Raw genomic sequence first — 20,785 nt, forward strand, 5'->3', positions numbered from 1 at the left:
CCACAGGAAAAACCATAGCCTTGACTAGACGAACCTTTGTTGGCAAAGTAATGTCTCTGCTTTTGAACATGCTATCTAGGTTGGTCATAACTTTCCTTCCAAGGAGTAAGCATCTTTTAATTTCTTTAATATAAAAGAAGATATCTTTTAACATTGTTGATAGCAAGTGTATCTTAAGCATAGCAGCCACTTGCAGTCTCGACATTATCCAAAGACAGTCATCCTTTCTTTCAGCCTATACAAAAGGAATTGCCCACAGATTGGAAGCCTACCTCTCTTTTCTTCCTTGTGGAAATAAATAAGCCAGGAGATTAGGAGGGCTTCCCTGATATCTCATCGGTAAAGAATCTGCCTGCAATACAAAAGACACAAAAGACTCTGGTTCAATCCCTGGGTCAGAAAGATCCCTGGAGGAGGAAATGGCAACCCACTCCAGTATCCTTGCCTGAAAAACCCCATTGACAGAGGGTTGACAGTCCAAAGGGTCACAGAGTCGGATACAACTGAGTGAATAAGCACAGGAGACTCAATGAGGATTGACTGAATGTATGAAAGTGAAAGTCGCTTAGTCGTGTCCGACTCTTTGCGACCCCATGGACTATACAGTCCATGGAATTCTCCAGGCCGGAATACTGGAGTGGGTAGCTTTTCCCTTCTCCAGGGGATCTTCCCAACCCAGAGATCGAACCCAGGTCTCCTGCATTGCAGGCGGATTCTTTACCAGCTGAGCCACAAGGAATGTATAGCACCATATTAAATGCACAGGCACAGTAACAAAAATCTTAAACTTTCAAAAGTTGGAATTCAATGACTAATGCACCTTTTACTTCCAAAAGCTTAGCTATATAAGCATATCTGGGAGCAAGAATGGTAAACTGTGAGAAGGTGGCTTGCAGACAGTGAGATTTCTATCCTTCATCCTCAATGAGTTTTTATCAATCTTACAAGTTAGTGGGTACATAAAGAATTTAACAACAAACACTAACTGAGCGCCTACTCCCCAGCCCTGAGGAAATTGTTCCCAGTATGGGAAATACCCGTCCCCCGCGCCCCCCGCCCACCTCCGCCAACCACCACACACACAAACAAAGCTAACTACGTTTCTACCTTCGACAAACTTAGGACTCAGCGTCTGGAAGGGGTCGCTGGGACGCTGTAGTGTCCACGCCGCCTAGAGGCCGTTAATCGGGAATCACGCATACAGCGGCGCTTCGCCTTCCCCCAACGCGTTTTCCGGCCCAGGCGTCCCCCTGGCGCTTCTCCACTAACCCGTGATCGGATTTCTCATCCCCGCGCGCCGCACGCACAGCTCGCACCTCTCGCTGGCTTCACCCGCGCCGCCGCGGGCCCCTGGACAGGCGGGTCCGAAAGCCTGTGGCAGCCCGTAACCCCCATCCTTTCTCTTCCCCAGACTTCAGCTTGCACGGATCGGTTTATTTTAGAAAGCGGACCTTGAGACTAAGGAGGGCTACCTTTCCCTGGGAACAGCCAGTTTTTAGGACCCGCGGTCCCAGAGTCACAGAAACCCCGCCCCCGCCCCCGCCGCGGCGCGGCCGGATCTGCGCAAGCGCGGCGCCGCCGACCCCGCGCGGTTCACTTCCGGGAGCCGAGCCTCCGCGCTTCCCGGCCCGGCCTCCGGGTCTCGTGTACCCCTGGGCGGCCGACCCCCTCCGACCGGCCCGGCGGGACCGGGCCGAGCCGCGGGGCCCGCCGTGGCCCGGCCATGAGCGCGGCCGCATGATGCGTCCCTGCCTCGGCCGCTGCAGTCGCCGCCGCCGCCGCCGTCGCCGCCGATCGGGAGGAGCCGCAGCGCCAGGCGACCCCGCCCGGGCCTCGGGTGAGCGCGGCGGGCCGGGTCGGGCGGGCTGCTGGCACCTGGCTCTCCCGGCCGCTCCGGGGCCCCCCGTCCGCCAGTCTCGGGCCCCTTGCTCCGTCCTGCTCCACCGCGCCGCGCCGCACCTGCGACCTTCCCGAGCGCCTCTCGGGGGCACCTCTGTGCCGGCGCTTGACTCCTTCCTCTGCCAGGTGTCTCCTTGTCACTCCTTGGTGCACCTCTCGGGGTAGGGCCCGAATTGCAGCCCCAGCTTGTTGCCTGACCTTGGGCGTGACACTCAGCTCTCCCAGGCACAGTTCCCTCCTTTTGATAGCTAATAAGGGGGTTGTTGTTAGGGCCTGAAGACACAGTAGCTATAAACCCTTTGTAAGCTGTTAAGAGTAGTTTATGAGCAAGCATTACAATGGGCTTTCTTAAACATCGCCTCTGGCTTCTCAAATGCGCCGGTTCTTCACTGCTTTATACGTTTTTAGCTTTTCTTGTTCTTTGCCCAGCTCCCTCCTCTTCTCTTTCTCTGCCCAGGGTCTTTTCGGGGGTTACCTACCAGGCCACCTGGGACAGTCAGGTCAGCCTTCAGGGCAATGTTGAATCTTGCTGCAGCCAGAATCATCTCTCCTGAGGAGTCATTGCTGCTGGAACTAAGTCTCTCTTCTCTGTTGGATGGAGACACTTTATTGGCTTGTGGGTAACTGGTTTTGTGAGTGTAAAAACTGTCCATATAGCTGCTCTGTAGCTTCTTTGGCTGACCAGGTCCTGTAAAGTGCAGTCCAATCAGTGCTACAGTGTTTAACATTTGCAGTCTGCTTAGCATTTTTACTTAATGCACATAGATTTATCTATTTTACTGCTACTGTCTCAAATCTCGGTCTAGAAAGCTATAACCCGGTCCGCCAGTCTCGGGCCCCTTGCTCGAGGGTCTAGAAATCTTGGTCAACATATATTCCTTCTTAGACTATTCACCTCAAAGATGGTGAATTGAATCTTCTGATACTTTTATAACTTTAATTTTTTTCAAAATCAGACCTAGTTTTTTGATACTGTCTTACAACTTTTACGAAACTGAAGGCAACTTTTAAAAGTCACCTTGTTAAATTTGCTTGTTAGTAAGTTGGGATCGGAGAAGGCAATGGCACCCCACTCCAGTACTCTTGCCTGGAAAATCCCATGGATGGAGGAGCCTGGAAGGCTGCAGTCCATGGGGTCGCTGAGGGTCGGACACGATTGAGCGACTTCACTTTGACTTTTCACTTTCATGCATTAGAGAAGGAAATGGCAACCCACTCCAGTGTTATTGCCTGGAGAATCCCAGGGACAGGGGAGCCTGATGGGCTCCCGTCTGTGGGGTTGCACAGAGTCGGACACAACTGAAGTGACTTAGCAGAAGTTGGGATACTTGATTAAAGAGAAAGTCTCTGGGGGTATTTGAAAAATGGGATGGAACACACATGTTAAATCACATCTCTTGAACATTCTGGTAAAAATGTAAGGGTCGGAGTGATGGACACTTTGGATTGTGTACTTTCCGGAGTGAAGCTGGTAGGTTGACTTTTGAGTTGTGAGGTGGAGGAGAATGAGACTAAATGAAGGTAATTTGCTAAAGAATTCATAAAACAACAGCTGGAACTCTGTGCACACATCTCATGTCAAAGTCAAGTGAGTAGACATGTATACAGAAGTTTTGTTTTTTTTTTTAAACCAGTGACTCAGAGCCTGCCTTGATTACAGTGAGTAAATTGGGAAATACTGGCATGACTAGAATGACCTCAGTGAGAGAGAAAGTACTGAAAGGAACTCTGTATAAGAACTGTCTTGAGCCAGTCAAACGTCTGGACGTGTCTTTCCACTTTTACTGAAACTGTTCCCTGCAGGCTTGGACCCTTTGGTGACATAGTAATATCATCTTCGTTAATTTGAGGAACTGGACCAAACAGTAAGTTCACATATGAAGTTAATGCTTGGGATGAATTGAGTAGTAGTTTTCCTGACGATTCCAGACCTTCCCTGCTCCAGACCATGCTGAACAGCTCTAAGGATAGTTTTCTTGAAGCAGCTTTTTGGGGGTCAGTCAGTTCAGTCGCTCAGTCGTGTCTGACTCTTTGCAGCCCCATGGACTGCAGCACTCGGGCTTCCCTGTCCATCACCAACTCCTGGAGCCTACTCAAACTCATGTCCATTGAGTCTGTGATGATATCTTACCAGCTCATCCTCTGTCGTCCCCTTCTCCCGCCTTCAATCTTTGCCAGCATCAGTGTCTTTTTGGGGGGTATGTTTCTTTAAAGTAATATTTTATTTAATTTTTTGGCCACACCATGAGGCTTGTGAGAACGTAGTTCCCTGAATCAGGAATTGAACCCATGCTCTAAGCAGTGAAAGCACAGTCCTAACCACTGAACCGCCAGTGAATTCCCCAAAGTAATGGTTTAATTATAAAATTAATACATACTTGTTTTGTTAAAAAAAAAAAAATCAAACACTAGAGCAGAGCATGAAATACAGATTCCCAAACACTTACTCTTGCTCCCTTTTGTCCCCAAAGCCAGTGTCTCGTTAACAACTTGTGTGTGACCCTTCAGCTTAGCACCGAACAAGAGAGCCACCTGCAGAGCTGGCCAGCTACAAAGTCGAGAGGGAACAGTTTCATGTGTCTGTACTTTGCTCTGCCTGTTCTGGGATGGCATTTCATCAGTCACTTGCCTCTGATTTTTTTTCTCTTTCACCCACTTCTTTGCCTCTGTCTATAGACATGTTCTTGTCTCGATTACTGCTTGATTGCATTCTTGAAAAAGCACCAGTAGAATTTTATTAATTGTCTGATAAAATCCAGACTCCTCATGGAGCCATAATGCCGTATATTGGTACAGCACCTCATACTTTTGAAAACAACTTTGTTATCCTGCAGTGTTTTGTGTGTCTTGGGTGCTTGGTAAATGTTTGATGAATGAATGATCTTGCTGGGCAGAGTGGGAGTCTTCTACACGGAGGAGACAGCAGGAGCAGAAGCTCGGGGCCGGGGGTGGGGGGGTCCATGGACACAGCAGGGAGACAGCGGGAAGGCTGGGCGAAGAGCCGGGAGAGGCCCGGGAGCCAGAGTCAGTGGAGCCCTGAATGCCATGGCCCCAAGGTTTGGCCCCTGTGTCGGTTAGGATTCTGCAGAGGGACAGCCAAAGGTGAGGGAGCCTAAGCCTGGGTTGTGGGAAGGTGGGCAGGGAAAGGGCCGAGCGGTAACAGAAGTGTCAGCAGCTCCTAGGAGGAGTGACGGGGAGGAGGACTTGGGTCTCGAGGGGAAGGTGCGTAGTAAAATCCTGGGTGTGCAGGGAGCATTATCACTTAATGGGAGGAGAGGCCCGCTCTGTTAGGCTGGCGGTTTAGGTCGTTGTGGGAGAGGGCACAGGGCGTGTGCAGCCCCAGTAATTAGCAGGAGCAGTCAGGACAGAGAGGCTTCCAGCTTCTCTTGAGACAGGCTTTTACAGCGTTATCTTGGTTGAAATGCTTTTAATTCTTAGCGTTCTGTATTTCCAAAACTCACTCTGTTACAGAATGTATTTTCTAAAACCAAGTGCTCTGGGAGGCTGTGTGTTTTAATGGAAGAACATGGGCTTTGGAGTCAAAACTCCGAAGTTTTTTTTTTCTTAAACAGACCCCCCACTTGACTGACAGGCTGTGGCTGTGGTACGGGGAGAAAGGTGGGAGCTTTGGTATTTTGTCCATGTGGCTTCGAGGCTGCTTCATGCAGTCTGTGCACTCCTGGTGACACACCCAGAATAAACCCTGCTACTGGGGGTCTCTCCCTCTGTCCCCCCCACTTCCTTAGCTGTCCACATTACTCGCACCCCGCCCACCATCTGACCCCACCCCAGGCTCCCACTTTTGACCCTTTTCCCTATTCCTTTCATGTTTCTGTGGGCTTCATTTTTGCTTTCTCATCTCACTCAACAGGTATTTGCAGAGTTCAGGGTGTGCCGGGGGTATGAGTAGAACATTCCATTGAGGTGATGACAGCTGAACAAGACAGCCGGGGTGGAAGGGAGGTGAGAGGTGAGGTCCGCAGGCCCCAGGTGGTAAGGCTGTGCAGCCACACGGGAGGCCTGGGGGTTTTGTTCTAACTGTAGAGGCAGCCGCTGGCTGGTTTTGATAGACCCAGGAGTGGCAGGGTCTGACTTATCTCTGTTAAAACTGGCTCCAGATGCTGATTGGGGAATGGGTTAGGGGCCAGGGAGTAGGTTGCGGGGTGCGCAGAGGCCACAAGTATATAACAGTGCTGGATCATGCAGCCCAAGTGAGGGCTCCTGAGCCTTGATCCGGCTAGGCAGGCTGGTGGAAGGTGGCTCACATCTAGGCAAGTTTTGAAAGTCAAGCCCACAGGACCTGTTCATGGGTGAAGTGTGGGGAGCTGGGGGAGGAAAGTGAAGTGAAGGGTGTGTCTTGATTTTTGACTTTGGCAACTAGATGGTGGGGCAGGTGCCGTTTATCAAGATGACAAGGTGGGATCCCAACAGTCTGGCGGGTGGAGGGGTTTCTGCTTTGACCTGACTGTGGTCTTGTTGAGTAACCAGTCAGAGACACTCAACAGCACATTCTTCGTTTGCGGGTTTCCCACATGCGTCTTCTCTAACTTCACGGAACTGAGCTCTTGGAGATCATCTGGAGAGCACACAGCCAACGAGGAAACCCCAAGACCCCGCCTGAGCACCCCAACGCTGAGGCATCTGTGGAGAAGGGCCTGCCAGGAGTCTGGGAGTGGCTGGCAGGGAAGGGAGGGAGCCAGAGTCGCCCCCCCCTCCACCGAGAGCCTTGGCTCCCTCTGTTTTCTCGGTTTGTCCTCTTTTGTTTTAGTATGAGAGGCCTTCCGAGAGAGGTTGCGTGAGTTTACTGTTCACAGGATGGCTGATGTGGCAGCATACCTCTGAGACTTGGCTTCGGTCCATTGTTTTTTTTCCCTCAAACGTTAATATTCCGTTCTTCAGCTTCAGTAATTTGAGAAGAAAATAGCGGTTCATATGGCATATATTATTGGTCTGGTTTGAAAGCCCGAACTAAATCTTTCATGATTGCAAATGGGTGGGAAGAACAGTAAGAGCATAATGGCAGTTGCGGTGAATGCACGGGGCCGGGTGATCTGCACGCTCCCCTCCTCACCAGCTTCAGCGAGCAGCCGTGTCTGTCGTGTCCCCGCCTCACCCGGGCCTGTGCCGCTTCACTTACACCGGGCTGCAGGCGTGCTGCCCTTCTCCTACGCCTCCCCTGCCTCGGAGCAGCCCATTTGCGGGGCCACGTGTGACATCTTCCCGTTATCCCCAGTGATGGCACCTCCTTGGAGTTCTTAAAATTCTCCCTGGAAGCTTATTTTTTGGTCATAATTATTTCTCTTACATCATAGTAAGTTGAGAAAATAACAGGAAATCCAGAGAATGAATTTTAGACCAAATGATGGAAAATGTGCCAGGGCGGATCATTAAAGAGGATAAGTCACACACACACGTGCCCCTGCTGAGCCAGCCTCAGGCCCACCTGGCTCCCGAGCCCACCCTCCAGGCCTGTGTGTGCTGACTGCTCCAGTCATCGTGTGCCTGCCCCCATCTGCTCCCTCCTGGCCCTGCTCTGGGTCCTGGCAGTCCCTCCTGGTTGCTTGCCTTCCTCCTTCCATCCAGTCATACTTTGTCAGAGATGGCTCTAAAACATCTGTTTACCAAAGCCCCAGTGTTTCCCTTTGCAGCAGAACAAAGTGTGGAATTCCAGATGCCCTAGCCTGGCCTTTGGGTGCTTCACGGGCAGCCCCAGCCTCCTTCCCTGCCTCCCTTACGCTGCGGGTGGGGGGGGTGGTGGTGCTGCAGCCCGTGAGTTCCCTTTCCTGCCTCCCCGCCTCTTGCACCATTGCCTTCCTAGTGGACATCTTTCTGTTCTCTGGACAGGATGAGCTGTTGTCAGCTCTTTGCGTCATCACCCTCTGCCTGTCACTGGGGGGAAACACCGAGACACCACTTAGCAGGCTGGTTCCCATTTCTGGTGTGTGAGCCCTTGTGGGCCGGGGACCTGTCTGTGGTCGAGCATCCTGCGGGCCTTGCGTGGAGTCCGCATCTTGGGGGCCCGCCCCCACGTCTGAATGCTGCAGATCTTGGGCGCCGCGTCTGTGCCCAAAGCAGAGATTTGCTTACTGCTCTTGTTTATAGGTCAGCAGTGGGTGTCTGAGGAGTAGAACAATGCTGAGTGTAAAAGCAGCGCGTTAATGTAAACATGAACACCAGACTCTAGGGTAGACATTCCTGTTCCCACAGTAGCAACCGATCACCAAAGAATACTGATGTGTTTTGCTTACTTGTTTTCAGTTTGTTTATGAGACGCGTTTCCCGTTTATAGGCATGAGAAAACATTAGGGGAAGAGATTAATAAGACACCTGCCCACAGATACTGTTAAGGGTAAAATGAGACAGGGCCTGGCTCAGAAGGCGGTGTCTGCAGGGACAGCGCCTAGAACGCGCTGTTTCCACACCCTTCACACCTGCACAGGCACCTATGCTGGGCATTTGTCTCTTCATTTTTTAGTTGAGGAATAATTCATGTAAAATGAAACAGACAATTTTAAGTGTATACTTTTTTATTTTAAAACATGTATTCGGCTGTGCTGAGTCTTCGATGCGGCATGCAGGATCTAGTTCCCTGACCAGGGACTGACCCCGGGCCCCCTATCTTAGGAGTGGCATCCTAGCCACTGGACCACCAGGGAAGCCCCTTACTGTCCTTTAACAGTTTGTTGAGTTTTGTCCTGACACCGCGGGTGTCTGTGTGGCCTGCTGCCCTGTCCACGTAGGGGACTTTGCGTCAGATCAGAAAGCTGCCTTGGGGTCTCCGTCCTTCCCCATTCTGCGTTCTTTCAGAGTACATTAGCTTGGCTTGGTTAGAGGGCCGTGGAGATTGACTCCTACTGAATACATTCTTCTGTGTCTGGCTTCTCTCACTTAGCCACATTGTTGCATGTATCTAACCTCCCCCCATTTTCTAGAATGAGTTGTATGAATAACCATGGTTTGTTTGTTCATCTCCTGGTGAGGGATTTGGGTTTTCTGGTTTGGTGGGTAAGATGAACAGAGCACCTGTGGAGCAGCTGTGAACAGTTCTGTACATGTTTTGTGTTCACACTCATGCATGTATGCTCAGCCACTCAGTTGTGTCCGACTCTGCAAACCCATGGACTGTGGCCCACCAGGCTCCTCTCTCTCTGGGATTTCCCAGGCAAGAATACTGGAGTGGGTTGCCATTTTCTTCTCCAGGGGATTGTCCTGAACCAGGAATCAAACCGGCATCTCCTGCATTGGCAGGCGGATTCTTTACCGCTGAGCCACCTGGGAAGCCCGAGTCCCATTCACCTTGAGGTGAATGCCTAGAAGTGGAATTTCTGAGTCACAGGGCGGATGTTGGTTCAACTCGGAGAAAGTGCCAGACCACTGTCCAAAGTGGTTGCTGTGTTGGTTACTTTTTAAAATTTATGAAAGTAACTGGGGATTTGGCCTCATTGTAGAGATTCTGCTTAAGCCCGAGGCCTGGGATGCGTTGACCTATGTTTTGCAGAGTCAGTTTTCTTTTAAAACAGTGCTAACATAAGCTCATTTGAAGATCCTCAGAATGAATGTGAATGAAAAGTGGAAAATATTACTAAGCATAATTAGGCATTACTGGTTCAGCATGTTATTCAGCATTTAAAGTTGCTGGCTACTGCATAGACATTTGAATAAAGTTACTATACGTAAATGCCATATTTTAAAAGTCACCTCTGGGCTTCCCTGGTGACTCAGTGGTTAAAGAATCCGCCTGCCAATGCAGGAGACATGGGTTCGATCCCTGATCTGGGAAGATCCCTCATGCCGTGCAGCAGCTAAGCCCGAGCACCACCACTCCTGAGCCTGTGCTCTGGAGCTGGGGAGCTGCAACTGCCGAGGCCCACATGCAATAGAGCCCTTGTCCCGCAACTAGAGAAGCTGCAGCAACGGCAATCCCACGCACCCCAACTGAAGAGTACGCCCTGCTCTCTGCAACCAGAGAAAACCTGCACAGCGATGAAGACCCAGCCCAGCGAGAAATAAAGACTTAAAATTATAACATAAATGCAGTTTTCAAAAAGAAAGTCACCTACTTTAGTTTAAGCAGCTTGTGGTTCACGGCCGCATTTGTTACTAAAAGAGTTCCGAAGGGACTCGGTCACAGGTGCACCAGAGAACCTTGGTGTGCGGGCCAGCGCTGGCCGTGGGCAGGAGGTTGTCCAGCTCAGCGTGGAGGGCGAGCAGGGGAGCCTGACCTCAGAGCCGGCGCAGCAGAAGGGGGCACGTGTGGCCAGGAAGCGGCGAGCAGCCCCCGGTTCCTGGGGGCTCAGAGCCCATCCCGTGGAGACCACCAGGGGAGCTTAGCCTGCCTGGTCCCCAGTCCCACCAGTGCCCCGTCGCCTCACCGCCCTCCACGCCAGCCCTCTGGCACCTCTGTTGTCTTGGTTTCAGACAGCAGACACCAGCCGAGGGTTTGCCCAGCAGAGCGGTGTTTCGTTGGTAGGACACTGGATGCAAACGGAGTGGACCGGCCCTGAGGCACCGGGGCGGGTGCAGCGGTAGAGCCGTGCTAGGGAAGGACGCCTTGGTTGGGGGCTGCGTTCGCCAGACATCCCGTTGTTTGGAAGTTGGTCCTCTGATTCCTGTTCTCTCCTGTGGTCTTTCTTTTTTTTTTTTCCAGTTTGTTTTTTAGTTGATCTACAGTTCTGTGTCAGTTGCAGGTGTACAGCAAAGTGAGTCAGTTATTCTATGTATATGTATGCGTGCGCATGTGTGCATTCTTTTCCAGATTCTTTGCCATTATCATTCTTAAGAGGTGTCAAATGCAGCTCCCTGTGCTATAAAGCAGGTCCTCGTTGCTTGTCTAGTTTCTATACGGTAGCATGTATCTGTTAATCTCAAACTCCTATTTTCCTTGGCTCTTTTCTGTTTAGTTCTCCTTTCTGGGAGGCTTCCCACTCTCTCTCCCAATCCTGTTTTTAAGAATTTAAAATCCTATCATATTTCTATTTTTCAGTAAGTAGGGGTCCTCAGAACGCTCCTCTTTGTCTCACAAACGCAGTCTCGTATTTCTTTGGTTGTCCTCCCTGTGCATTGTACCTGCTCTCAACTCCTGTTTCCCTCTGGCTTCTTTCTGGGGCTCTGTCTCTCATGAGACCTGGCTGGGGCTTCCTCCAAAGTATCTGACTGTCGGCTGTTTGCTCACATTTAAGCCCGAGACCTGCCAGGCCGCGTGGCAGGGGCCGTGCCCGTGGTCAGCCGTCCTCTGGCGGCCCTGCTCCTGGGGAAGCCTGGCAGCAGTCTGGCCTCTCTGGGGGAACGCCCCTACCTCGTGCTGTCAGCCGGCTTTTCTTCTCGGGCCAGACGAGTGCTTCCCAGAAGGCTGTGTCTCCTCGCCCACCTGCCGGTGCCCAGTGGGAGACACCCCCAGGATGCTCCTCGCGCCCCACCTGCCCCTCGAGCACTGTGCCCCCTCCCCCGGGGCCCTGGTGCACCCCTCACCTCTCACTCCGGTCTTCGCTGCAGTTCCTTGGCTGTGCCTGGTAAAACGGTGACCTGTTGAAATGCAGGTTGACTAGATTTGGTCTGGATTATCCCCAGGGCTCTTTCTCAAGGGATTTTGGCTTACAGGTTTTATTTAAAACCGGGGCTAAAGTAACAGGGGGATAAAATGGACAGGTTTATAATTTTCAGGATTCTGTCAATTTACTAGTAATGAAAACCTACAGGAGTCATGATTTCATAGTTAAAGATAGTTCTGAATGCCAGAACAAGCAACTTTTCTAATTAGATTTTATCTTTCAGATCCTGTCACATAGGACAGTATGCACCTTAAGATCCTGAAGAAAAGGCACAAGATGTTCAAGTAATGTCTAGTAATAATTTGTGAGGTAAGTGTCTCCTTAGGTATATAATCACTGTTTCCTCTCTAATTGCTCACACTAACTTGTACCCTGTTGATGGTTAATGGTCACCTCCTGTCAGTGGTTTGCTGACACCTACTCTTAAGAGGAGAGTGTGTCCCGGAGCAAGATCCCGATTATTAGCAGGAGTTACAAGACGAGGGGGAGAAGGCAGTGGCATCCCACTCCAGTACTCTTGCCTGGAAAATCCCATGGACGGAGGAGCCTGGTAGGCTGCAGTCCATGGGGTCGCGAAGAGTCAGACATGACTGAGCGACTTCCCTTTCACTTTTCACTTTCATGCATTGGAGAAGGAAATGGCAGCCCACTCCAGTGTTCTTGCCTGGAGAATCCCAGGGACGGGGGAGCCTGGTGGGCTGCCATCTATGGGGTCGCACAGAGTCGGACACGACTGAAGTGACTTAGCAGCACAAGCCGAGGGTAGGTCTCCTGTCTACATGACTGGAAAGGTTTTGCTTGGATGGCTGTCCCTTAAACAACGGAGGTCTGCAGTGTTGCTCCTGGTGTTCTGGGAAGCGAGGCTCGATTTAACACGAGGAGAAACAGGTTCAGGGCTGTAAACAAAATCCCATTAAACTAGCCATGGAAGTAGAAAACCGACGATGTGACATCTGCTTGACTATCGGTCAGCACACTGCTTTCGGGTCTCTCTCAGGCAACCTGAATACAGAGCATCCCGCGGAAGACGGTGTAGAGTGAGGCCGCGCCCTCGCCCTGGGTCGCGGCGCCAGTGCTGCACCGTTTGCTGTCACGTTCCCAGTGCCTGTAGCTGAGTGAGCGTGAGGGAGCAGTTTCTTCACTTCCTCCCCTCCTTTCCTGCACTGATGCGGCGTAGGTGCTGTGACTCAGCAGAAGGCGCCTGCGCTTGGTCACAGAGAGCCCAGTGTGTGCAGCCCAGCCCCCCACATTCGTGGACTGCTTTCTTGAAAATCTTGAAGTAACTGTGGGCTATCAGACTATCTGATGGGTGGGTTCTACACACCTGGCTCTGAGGCACACAGCAGGACCCTAACGTGCTTCTGTGACGATCCCAGCCCACCCCTCCGGCTCCCCTGAGTTGGTGTGTGCGCGCTCCCCTCCGGCTCCCCTGAGTTGGTGTGCGCGCTCCCCTCCGGCTCCCCTGAGTTGGTGTGCGCGCTCCCCTCCGGCTCCCCTGAGTTGGTGTGCGCGCTCCCCTCCGGCTCCCCTGAGTTGGTGTGCGCGCTCCCCTCCGGCTCCCCTGAGTTGGTGTGCGGGCGCTCCCCTCCGGCTCCCCTGAGTTGGCGCGCGCGCTCCCCTCCGGCTCCCCTGAGTTGGCGTGCGCGCTCCCCTCCGGCTCCCCTGAGTTGGTGTGCGCGCTCCCCTCCGGCTCCCCTGAGTTGGTGTGCGGGCGCTCCCCTCCGGCTCCCCTGAGTTGGCGTGCGCGCTCCCCTCCGGCTCCCCTGAGTTGGTGTGCACGCTTCCTCAAAGTCAGAGCTGCCTTCGGTGCCCCTGTTTCTGGAGCAGACAACCGGGCTCTGACAGAAGGCTCCTCCATCTCCGGACGCACGGCCCTGCGCCCTGCCCAGCACCCAGGTGCCACTTCTCACAGCCTGCGTCCTGCCTGAGGAGCAGCCATGCAGCAGAGGCAGTCTGGCCAGAGGGCTTTCTCAGCCTTGGTGGACTGGTATGACCCACTAGGAAGCTGCGTGGAGATCACCAGGCCACTCAGCAGATCTGAGAGAGGGACAAGCTTCACGCTGTTGCATCTGGTTTAAGTGAGATGAGAGGAGGTTATGGGGTAAAGCAGCAGCAGAATGCTTAGGAGGAAAAGTGCAAGTTTGTCTTTAGTCTCTGACCCTACATGTTCTCATCTCTCAGGGGATTTCCCAGTTAACGGGGGAGGGTTGTCAAAAGAACAGGCCAGTGAGTGAGGGAAACTGTCGAAAGAAAGAGAGAGGAAGGGCATTCTAGGAACAGCATAAAGGAAAGATGGAGATTAAATGGGAGCCTGCCTTGGAAGCATGCTCACCCACTGTCAAAGAGTTAGGATGCGGGGAAAGGGAGAGCCCATGCAGAGCGAGAGGAGAACCATCGGGCGAGAACCCTGAGCCGCTTCGGGGGCCAGCGTGGACGCCAGCAGCAGGAGTCACCTGTTCGCCAGCCTCTCTGCCGCTGACCCACACGGGCAGTGGGGCTGCCCAGGCCTCGTCCCCTCGGGCTCGGAGCCTGGCCCTCGCCCTGCGTCGTCCTGCTGAGGCATGGCTGGGCAGCCTCGGTGACCGTGTGTCCCCTCGCCCCTTCCCGCAGGGAAACCATGCCATCCTCAGGACACCGGCTGCGGGACGTCGAACACCACCCTCTGCTGACCGAGAATGACAGCTACGACTCCGCGGCCTCCTCTCCCGCCGAGGCCGACGCGGCCGACAGAGTGTGGTTCATCCGCGACGGCTGTGGCATGATCTGCGCCGTGCTGACCTGGCTACTGGTTGTGTACGCAGACTTCGTGGTCACGTTCGTCATGCTGCTGCCCTCCAAGGACTTCTGGTACTCCGTGGTCAACGGGGTGGTCTTCAACTGCCTGGCGGTGCTCGCCCTGTCGTCTCACCTGCGGACCATGCTCACCGACCCCGTGAGTGCCCGCCCTCACAGGGCTTTCCTGCCAGTCTGGGCTGGGGAGACACCAGCAGCTGTGGCTGGAGGGCCTCACACTCCGTGGCCTTGGGGTTCAAGTTCTTGGGCACAGGCTAGCGGCCTGGTCTGTAGCATCTCTGGAGCACACACAGCACCCAGATGGAAGTGCTACTGGGGTCTATTCAGGGAGCACAGGTTAGAGGTCGGGCGCCAGGAGAGGCTGCAGGGAAGCTGTCAGGAGGGCTGTGCCCCGGGCAGCGCCCAGGCTGCACTGGGGTAGGACGCAGGGCTGGGGCCATGGTTCTGGGGACATAGCGACAGAAAAACATGCCCTGCAAATGGCTGGAATACGAACGTGAGCTTGAGGAACGTGCCTCAGGTATCCAGGAGGTTTCTTTGGTGGGGTGAGGAGCGTAGGTCACCAGTTGCAGGGACCTGGGGGAGTCATCGGGCAGCCCCAAGGGGGACCAAGGCAGCTGCCCAGGGCTCTGAGCCGCAAAAAGGACCAGAAAATGCGTTCATTTCCTCGCCGTCTGGTCACCACGTGTCGCCTGATGTGTCCCCCCCTCGGGTTGCACACCTGTCCTCTGAGCACGTAGGAGTGCTCTTAAGTGGGTGGGGGGTGGGGGTCGCGCGCTTACTGTAGGGCAGCGAGTGCGTGTCCGTGAGAACTACGGTGCGGCGCTCCTAAACCTGGTCCCTTTCTTCTTACGGGACCTGGGACCCTCCCCCTATCACTTCCTTCCGGCGATAGGGCGGTCTGCCCGGCTCCTGGGCACCTTGGAGCCCAGTGGTCCTCGGTCTTCACATGCGCGTGCTGGGCTTTGCAGATGTGGTGTCGGCCCAGCCGCGCAGAGCTGGGCTCGGCCCCTGCGTCCCCGGCAGCTTTCTCTGACTGTCTTTACTCCTGCTGACGGCGGTGCCCTGCCGTCTCCCCCACCCTTCCTGTCCCCACACGCCTGCTCTCCCCTCCCTAGTGGGGCTTCTTCTCCAGAAACGTATTTCTGTGTGAAGGACAAGCCCCATGGGGCACAGAAACAAGACCCAGGCTTGTTCCCAGTCCACACAGCCATGGCGTCCAGAATGGTCTCCCAGACATGATCTTCACTGCCTGTGTCCACTGCCCAGAGAGCAGACCCTCCGCCCTGCAGCCTGTGGCCCATGGCCACCCAACACACAGGCCCTCTGCAGCTCCCCGTGCTGGGGGCTCGCGTGGATGCCCTGTGAGAGCCCCGCTGCCACTCCCACCCCTGGGGCCGGACACCTGGGGGCCAGGGGCCCAGGCCACACTCCCCAGGCTCGTCTGTGATAGGTCTGCAGGGAAGCATTCATTATGTAACTTTAAAACACGAGATAAAGTCCTTTTTCAGACTGTTTTGTTCAGCCACCCCCTGTGCAGCTGATAGGAAACCTGTGGGTGCTTATCAGGGACACCCTGCCCAGGAGTGTGGGCAGAGCTGGCTGCCCAGGGTGGAGGGGGAGTGGCTGAGCAAACACAGCCAGCCTCTGGCGTGTCCTGCATGAAGTTGGAAAAATCCAGGTGACTCGCCAAATTATGAAGGATAATGTGCTATTTGAGTTCATTTTATAGCTTGTTTAATTTTCATGAAAACAAAACTTCTGGTCCTATGAGTAATAGCTGTTCTTCACAGTGATATAAGTGGCAAGGACAGCATTATAAATGACACCTAAGTCTAATTCCTAAATTTACTGGGGTTTTTTTCTTTCTAAAACTTCCTTCCTCCCAGCTAAAATACATTGTCATTAAACCGTAGGGGGCGGTACCCAAAGGAAACGCTACTAAAGAGTACATGGAGAGCCTGCAGCTGAAGCCCGGAGAGGTGATCTACAAGTGCCCCAAGTGCTGCTGCATCAAGCCTGAGCGCGCCCACCACTGCAGGCACGGCGGCTCTGCCCTGGGGGGCCGCGGGCCCCGGGTCGGGGGAGGGGGGCCTGAGCGCCCACCGCTGACAGCAGAGAACCCGTTTCCAGGCAGCCTGAATACCCACCACTGGAGGGACCCCCATCCTTAGGGCAGCCTGAGCAACCCCCCGCCAGGGCCACTTTGAAAGGACATCCTGAGCACCCACCTTCCCTGGGGCAGGATCTCCCGGGTGACCTCTTAGCAGAGCTGTTTTCAATGGGTGGGGTTTCCTCAGCACAGAATAGTGAAAAGCTAACTTCTGCTTTTCAGCATTTGCAAAAGATGTATTCGGAAAATGGACCATCACTGCCCGTGGGTGAACAACTGTGTCGGAGAAAAGAATCAGAGATTTTTTGTGCTCTTCACTGTGAGTAAAGATACTACTCCTGTAGTGACTTGTGTTGAGTCTTAATTCTTTATATACTGTCTTACCTGGAGCGAGGGTACGTTTATTCTGACATCAGACCTGCAGTCCCTTCTCTGGGGTTCAGATTACAACTGTGTTGTTGCTGGTGGGGAGGCACCCAGCAGTGAGTGTGGGTTGCCCGTTGCTCCAGGTGTTCGCTGTGACTTAACTCTCTCCTGGATACCTTGACCCACCGTTGTCACTAAAACGTGTTTCCCTGTGGTCTATTAGTCTGCGAGATTACGGTCCTTGGTCCCGAGTGACCCCAGGGAGGCATGTCACCTGCTCCCCTCACTGCTACTGCCCACCTCGCACACCCTCACTGCGCCTGAGATGCAGCAGTGGACGCAGGGGTCCTGGCACCATGCTGACCAGTGTCTCCCTGCAGATGTACATCGCTCTGGCATCCGTGCACGCGCTGGTCCTCTGCGGGCTGCAGTTCATCGCCTGCGTCCGAGGACAGTGGACAGGTAGGCCTGGGGGGGTGGCTTCTCTTGCTCGTGCCGCGGTGGGTGGAGAGGGAGGAAGGGGCCTCCGGTTTCAGAGGAAACCCTCAGTTTCCATTTGTATCCTGCAGACCTTTGGGACTGGGTCAAAATTCGTATTGTCCCCTCAGGCCTGGTGTGTGCTCTGGCCACTGGACAGGCATCATTCAGGGCCATCGGATGAGGCAGGACGAGCCGTGCAGCATGGACTCGTGTGTGCGTCCTGCTCACAAGTGTAGGCACAGGCAACTCCCATCTTTTCTGGCTTTAGTTGTGTTTTAATACACAGTTCTGTACACGAACACAGTCTCAACAGAAACCTGGGGAAATTACTGGGTATTTCAGATGTGCTGACCAGGCCGTGGTGGTGTGAATGCTGGCCTGGTAGGCCGCCCTCTGCCCCGGGTGGACAGCAGGTGCGCCTGTGAATGAAACGAGCTCACTTCTCTGTGGACAGTGGCGCAGAGGGGCCCTTCCGCGAGCTGGACCCGCGCCTGAGGCTTGGGACGCTGGGTGTGCTCCGCCGTGCCGTCACACGCCCCTCTCGTTCGCAGAGTGCAGTGACTTCTCCCCTCCCGTCACTGTCATCCTGCTAATCTTCCTGTGCCTTGAGGGTCTGCTGTTTTTCACTTTCACTGCGGTGATGTTCGGCACCCAGATCCACTCCATATGCAATGACGAGACGGTACGCCCCTCCTCCACTGGGTGTTTCTGGCCTCAGTGCACAGGCGTGGGTGGGCAGTGGGCGCAAGGCCCGGTGTTCCCCAGGGGGTGGGCGGGGTGCCCTGGTGGACCGTGACAGCATCACTGCCTGTGTCCCTCTCTCCGGGCACAGCTCGGGGCTCAAAGGTCCCTTTGATTTAAAAGTCAACAGAGCCAGGCAGGTGGAGCCAGCAAACGCCCCATTTCTCGAAGACCCTGCCCTCGGCAGCTGAGTGAGTCGCAGGGACTGGATCGCCTTCATGCCTTTCAGCTGAAGGCCTCGAGCAGGCACTTGACACGTATTTGTAAGACCCGGAAAGAAGATTGGTGCCTGGACTGGAGGACCGGCCCCCTTCGCGGCCCTGGGGCTGCCTGAGCTTTGCACCCGCCTGGAGGCCGCTGCCCAGCCGTGTCTGACATGGTCTGGCCGGCAGCTGCAGCCCGGCCATGTGCACAGGGGCCCGCAGGACTGGCACCAGGACGTGTGGTTCGGGTGGTGCCTCCCCCGTGGCGACCACTCACCTGCCCTTCCTGCTCATACCTGCCCAGGGTTTTCCCAGTGCTGCCGCCCACTTGCTTTTCTTCCTCCCAGGAGATCGAGAGGCTGAAGAGCGAGAAGCCAACGTGGGAGCGGCGGCTGCGGTGGGAAGGGATGAAGTCCGTCTTCGGAGGCCCCCCCTCGCTGCTCTGGATGAACCCCTTCGTCGGCTTCCGGTTCAGGCGATTGCAGACAAGACCCAGGAAAGGGGCCCCAGAGTTCTCAGTGTGAGGCCCTCTCGTCACTCCAAAACTTGTTCACGGACTTAATTTATCTGGGGTTGGAAAGGGTATCAACAGCTCCCCTGTGACCCCAAGGGCGAGTGGCCCAGCGGCCTGCAGCGAGCGGGGCTTCACACGTTCACAGTCACAGACGGCAGGTTCCCCACGAGTGACGTCACTGTCCAGTAATGGAGGGATGTGGCCGCATGGAGAAGCCAGATGTTCCCTCCCTGCAGTCAGGAGTCTGTCAGCACGCTCAGCGCTTTCTAGGAAGCTGTGTGGGCCGTCACACAGGTTGTTGGAATCCTACATGCTGAGCTGCTTGCCTCAGTCATGAAGAAAAGCCAGTCCAGTGGACAGAACGCCACGGTCGGTGGCCCTGGGACTCTTCAGGCCCCCTCGGTCCAGGAGGGGTCTGGACGCAGGAGCCCGTGGGGGCTACGGAGCAGCAGGGCCGTGCGCTCGCTCCTGGCCTGGGGCCCGGCCCTGACCCCGTGAGCAAGTCCTCGCGTGTCAGTGTGTGTGCGTGCACGTGTGTTTTAAAGTGGGCCGTGTTGTTCAGGCGACGTATCATGGGGGTGTGCTGCAAACAAGCTATTTTTTAGAAACCAATGTTTCAGGGAAGAGGGGCGAGCTGTGCGGGGTCCCCTCCCGTGGGGTTTACATGAATGTATTGCATACTGGAGAGTATCGAGATCCAAAGAACAGTCATTCCTGTGTGGTCCTCTGTTGCCCTCCTTCCTGTTTTCAGTTTATTTTAACAATCTGGAGTGTGTTGACAGGGCTTTGGAACCGCACTGTGTGGTTCCAGCTGGATCAGCGGCGCGTCCTGGCCCCTCTGTGGCCCCGGGCTTGCGCAGCTGACCCTGCGGGAGGTGGGTGAGGCCCTGAAAAGGGGAGGGGACCTGGAGGCAGGAGCCCTGTGGACCTGGCCTGCAGACAGTATTCAGGATGGCAACAACTGGTTTGATTTTTAAAATTTGTACCTTTTTTGGGTATCATTTTGTTTGTTTCTCTACCCATGTCACAAGTGATAAAATAGGACCCTTGGTGCAGAGCTTAAAATTATGCCAGAAAGCAAACAGCTCCCCACCCTGGGGATTCGCCTTAAACTTGCCTGGTCTGTCCATGTTTTATGGGATTCCACCATCTCTGACACAGTCTGGGGTCCCGAGCCCCCTTCCATGCTGAGAAGAGTGGGCGTCTCCCGCCTGGTCTCCACGCCTCTCTGCTCACCCATGAGCCATTTTGCTTTTGTTTGAATTAACCCATCCTCTATCCTGATCAGGGCTGGCGCAGAACCACAGAGGGCCTACCCTGACAACAGACGGAGCCGAGGGGCACAGGCTGCAGGGTGGAGGCGAGGTGGCTTGGTCACTGCAGAAAAGGAGGGTCGGGGGGGCTGAGACACAGCCGAGGACAAACAGGAGACAGGAGTTCCCGAGATTGTTCTGCACACTCATTTGCACATCTGTCATTGGGGTTGGATGTGTGTACTGAGCTTCAGTGTGAGGCTTTTAATATGTATATCCTGGTTATCAATAAAAATTATCGAAGTGGTTGAATCCTGTGAGACTTGGCAAATATGTGCAAATCAAGTATACTTGACTTTTCAACCTCTTCTTTCAATGTAACTTTTGTAAGAAATAAAGTCACCAACTGACGTTGTCCAGCAGTCTGTCCAGTGGCCGGTTCTTGGTGGGCTGTAGGCATGTTTCCGTGCTCAGCTTCAGCGCCTGAGACACGTGACTCAGCACCGAGGTCACGCTCACACAGGTCGCCGTTTCCACATTTTTCATTTTACTCTCAGTCGATGCACCTCGTCTCACTTAGCTTTGCCCTAAAGCTTCCTTAATTTTTTAGTGTGCTTGGAAATAAAAACAGTTTTAAAAATCCCTTAAGTGCTTGCTGGGATTCACCAGTGAAGCCATCTATTCCTGGACTTTTACTTGTTGGGAGGCTTTTGATCACTGACTCCAATCTCCACATTAGTTATAGCTCTGTGCAGATTTGGTAAAACTAGAAAGACTATACGTTATAACCGATGCCAGAGGAAGATCACGAGAGACCACTGTGAGCAACTATGGCCAGCAAGCTGGATAACTAAAAGAGGGGGATCGATTCCCAG

At 54.0% G+C, this 20,785-nt stretch overlaps 2 protein-coding genes across 3 annotated transcripts in view; one reads left to right on the forward strand and one right to left on the reverse strand.

Moving 5' to 3' along the window:
- KIAA0513 (KIAA0513 ortholog) overlaps nt 1-1,487 on the reverse strand; it is a 60,493-nt gene extending 59,006 nt beyond the window's left edge. Inside the window, exon 1 of the mRNA XM_070388609.1 lies at nt 1,270-1,487. The gene's annotated coding sequence lies outside the window, so the exon portion shown is untranslated. The remainder of the gene's footprint in view (nt 1-1,269) is intronic.
- Nucleotides 1,488-1,597: 110 nt separating this feature from the next.
- ZDHHC7 (zinc finger DHHC-type palmitoyltransferase 7) lies at nt 1,598-20,332 on the forward strand. Of its 2 annotated transcripts, XM_070388612.1 has the most exons (8): nt 1,602-1,837; nt 11,671-11,756; nt 14,058-14,379; nt 16,157-16,281; nt 16,576-16,672; nt 17,100-17,181; nt 17,751-17,881; nt 18,491-20,332. In XM_070388612.1, the coding sequence occupies exons 3-8, from the start codon at nt 14,065-14,067 to the stop codon at nt 18,665-18,667; spliced, it is 927 nt and encodes a 308-aa protein (XP_070244713.1). In that variant the 5' UTR covers nt 1,602-1,837; nt 11,671-11,756; nt 14,058-14,064; the 3' UTR covers nt 18,668-20,332. The 2 variants fall into 2 exon arrangements, with proteins under 2 accessions (XP_070244714.1, XP_070244713.1); XM_070388613.1 differs by lacking the exon at nt 17,751-17,881 and having other exon boundaries at nt 1,598-1,837.
- Nucleotides 20,333-20,785: the final 453 nt, after the last annotated feature.

The sequence above is a fragment of the Bos mutus genome, chromosome 18 (genome assembly GCF_027580195.1).
Source record: "Bos mutus isolate GX-2022 chromosome 18, NWIPB_WYAK_1.1, whole genome shotgun sequence".
NCBI classification, from domain to species: Eukaryota; Metazoa; Chordata; class Mammalia; order Artiodactyla; family Bovidae; genus Bos; species Bos mutus.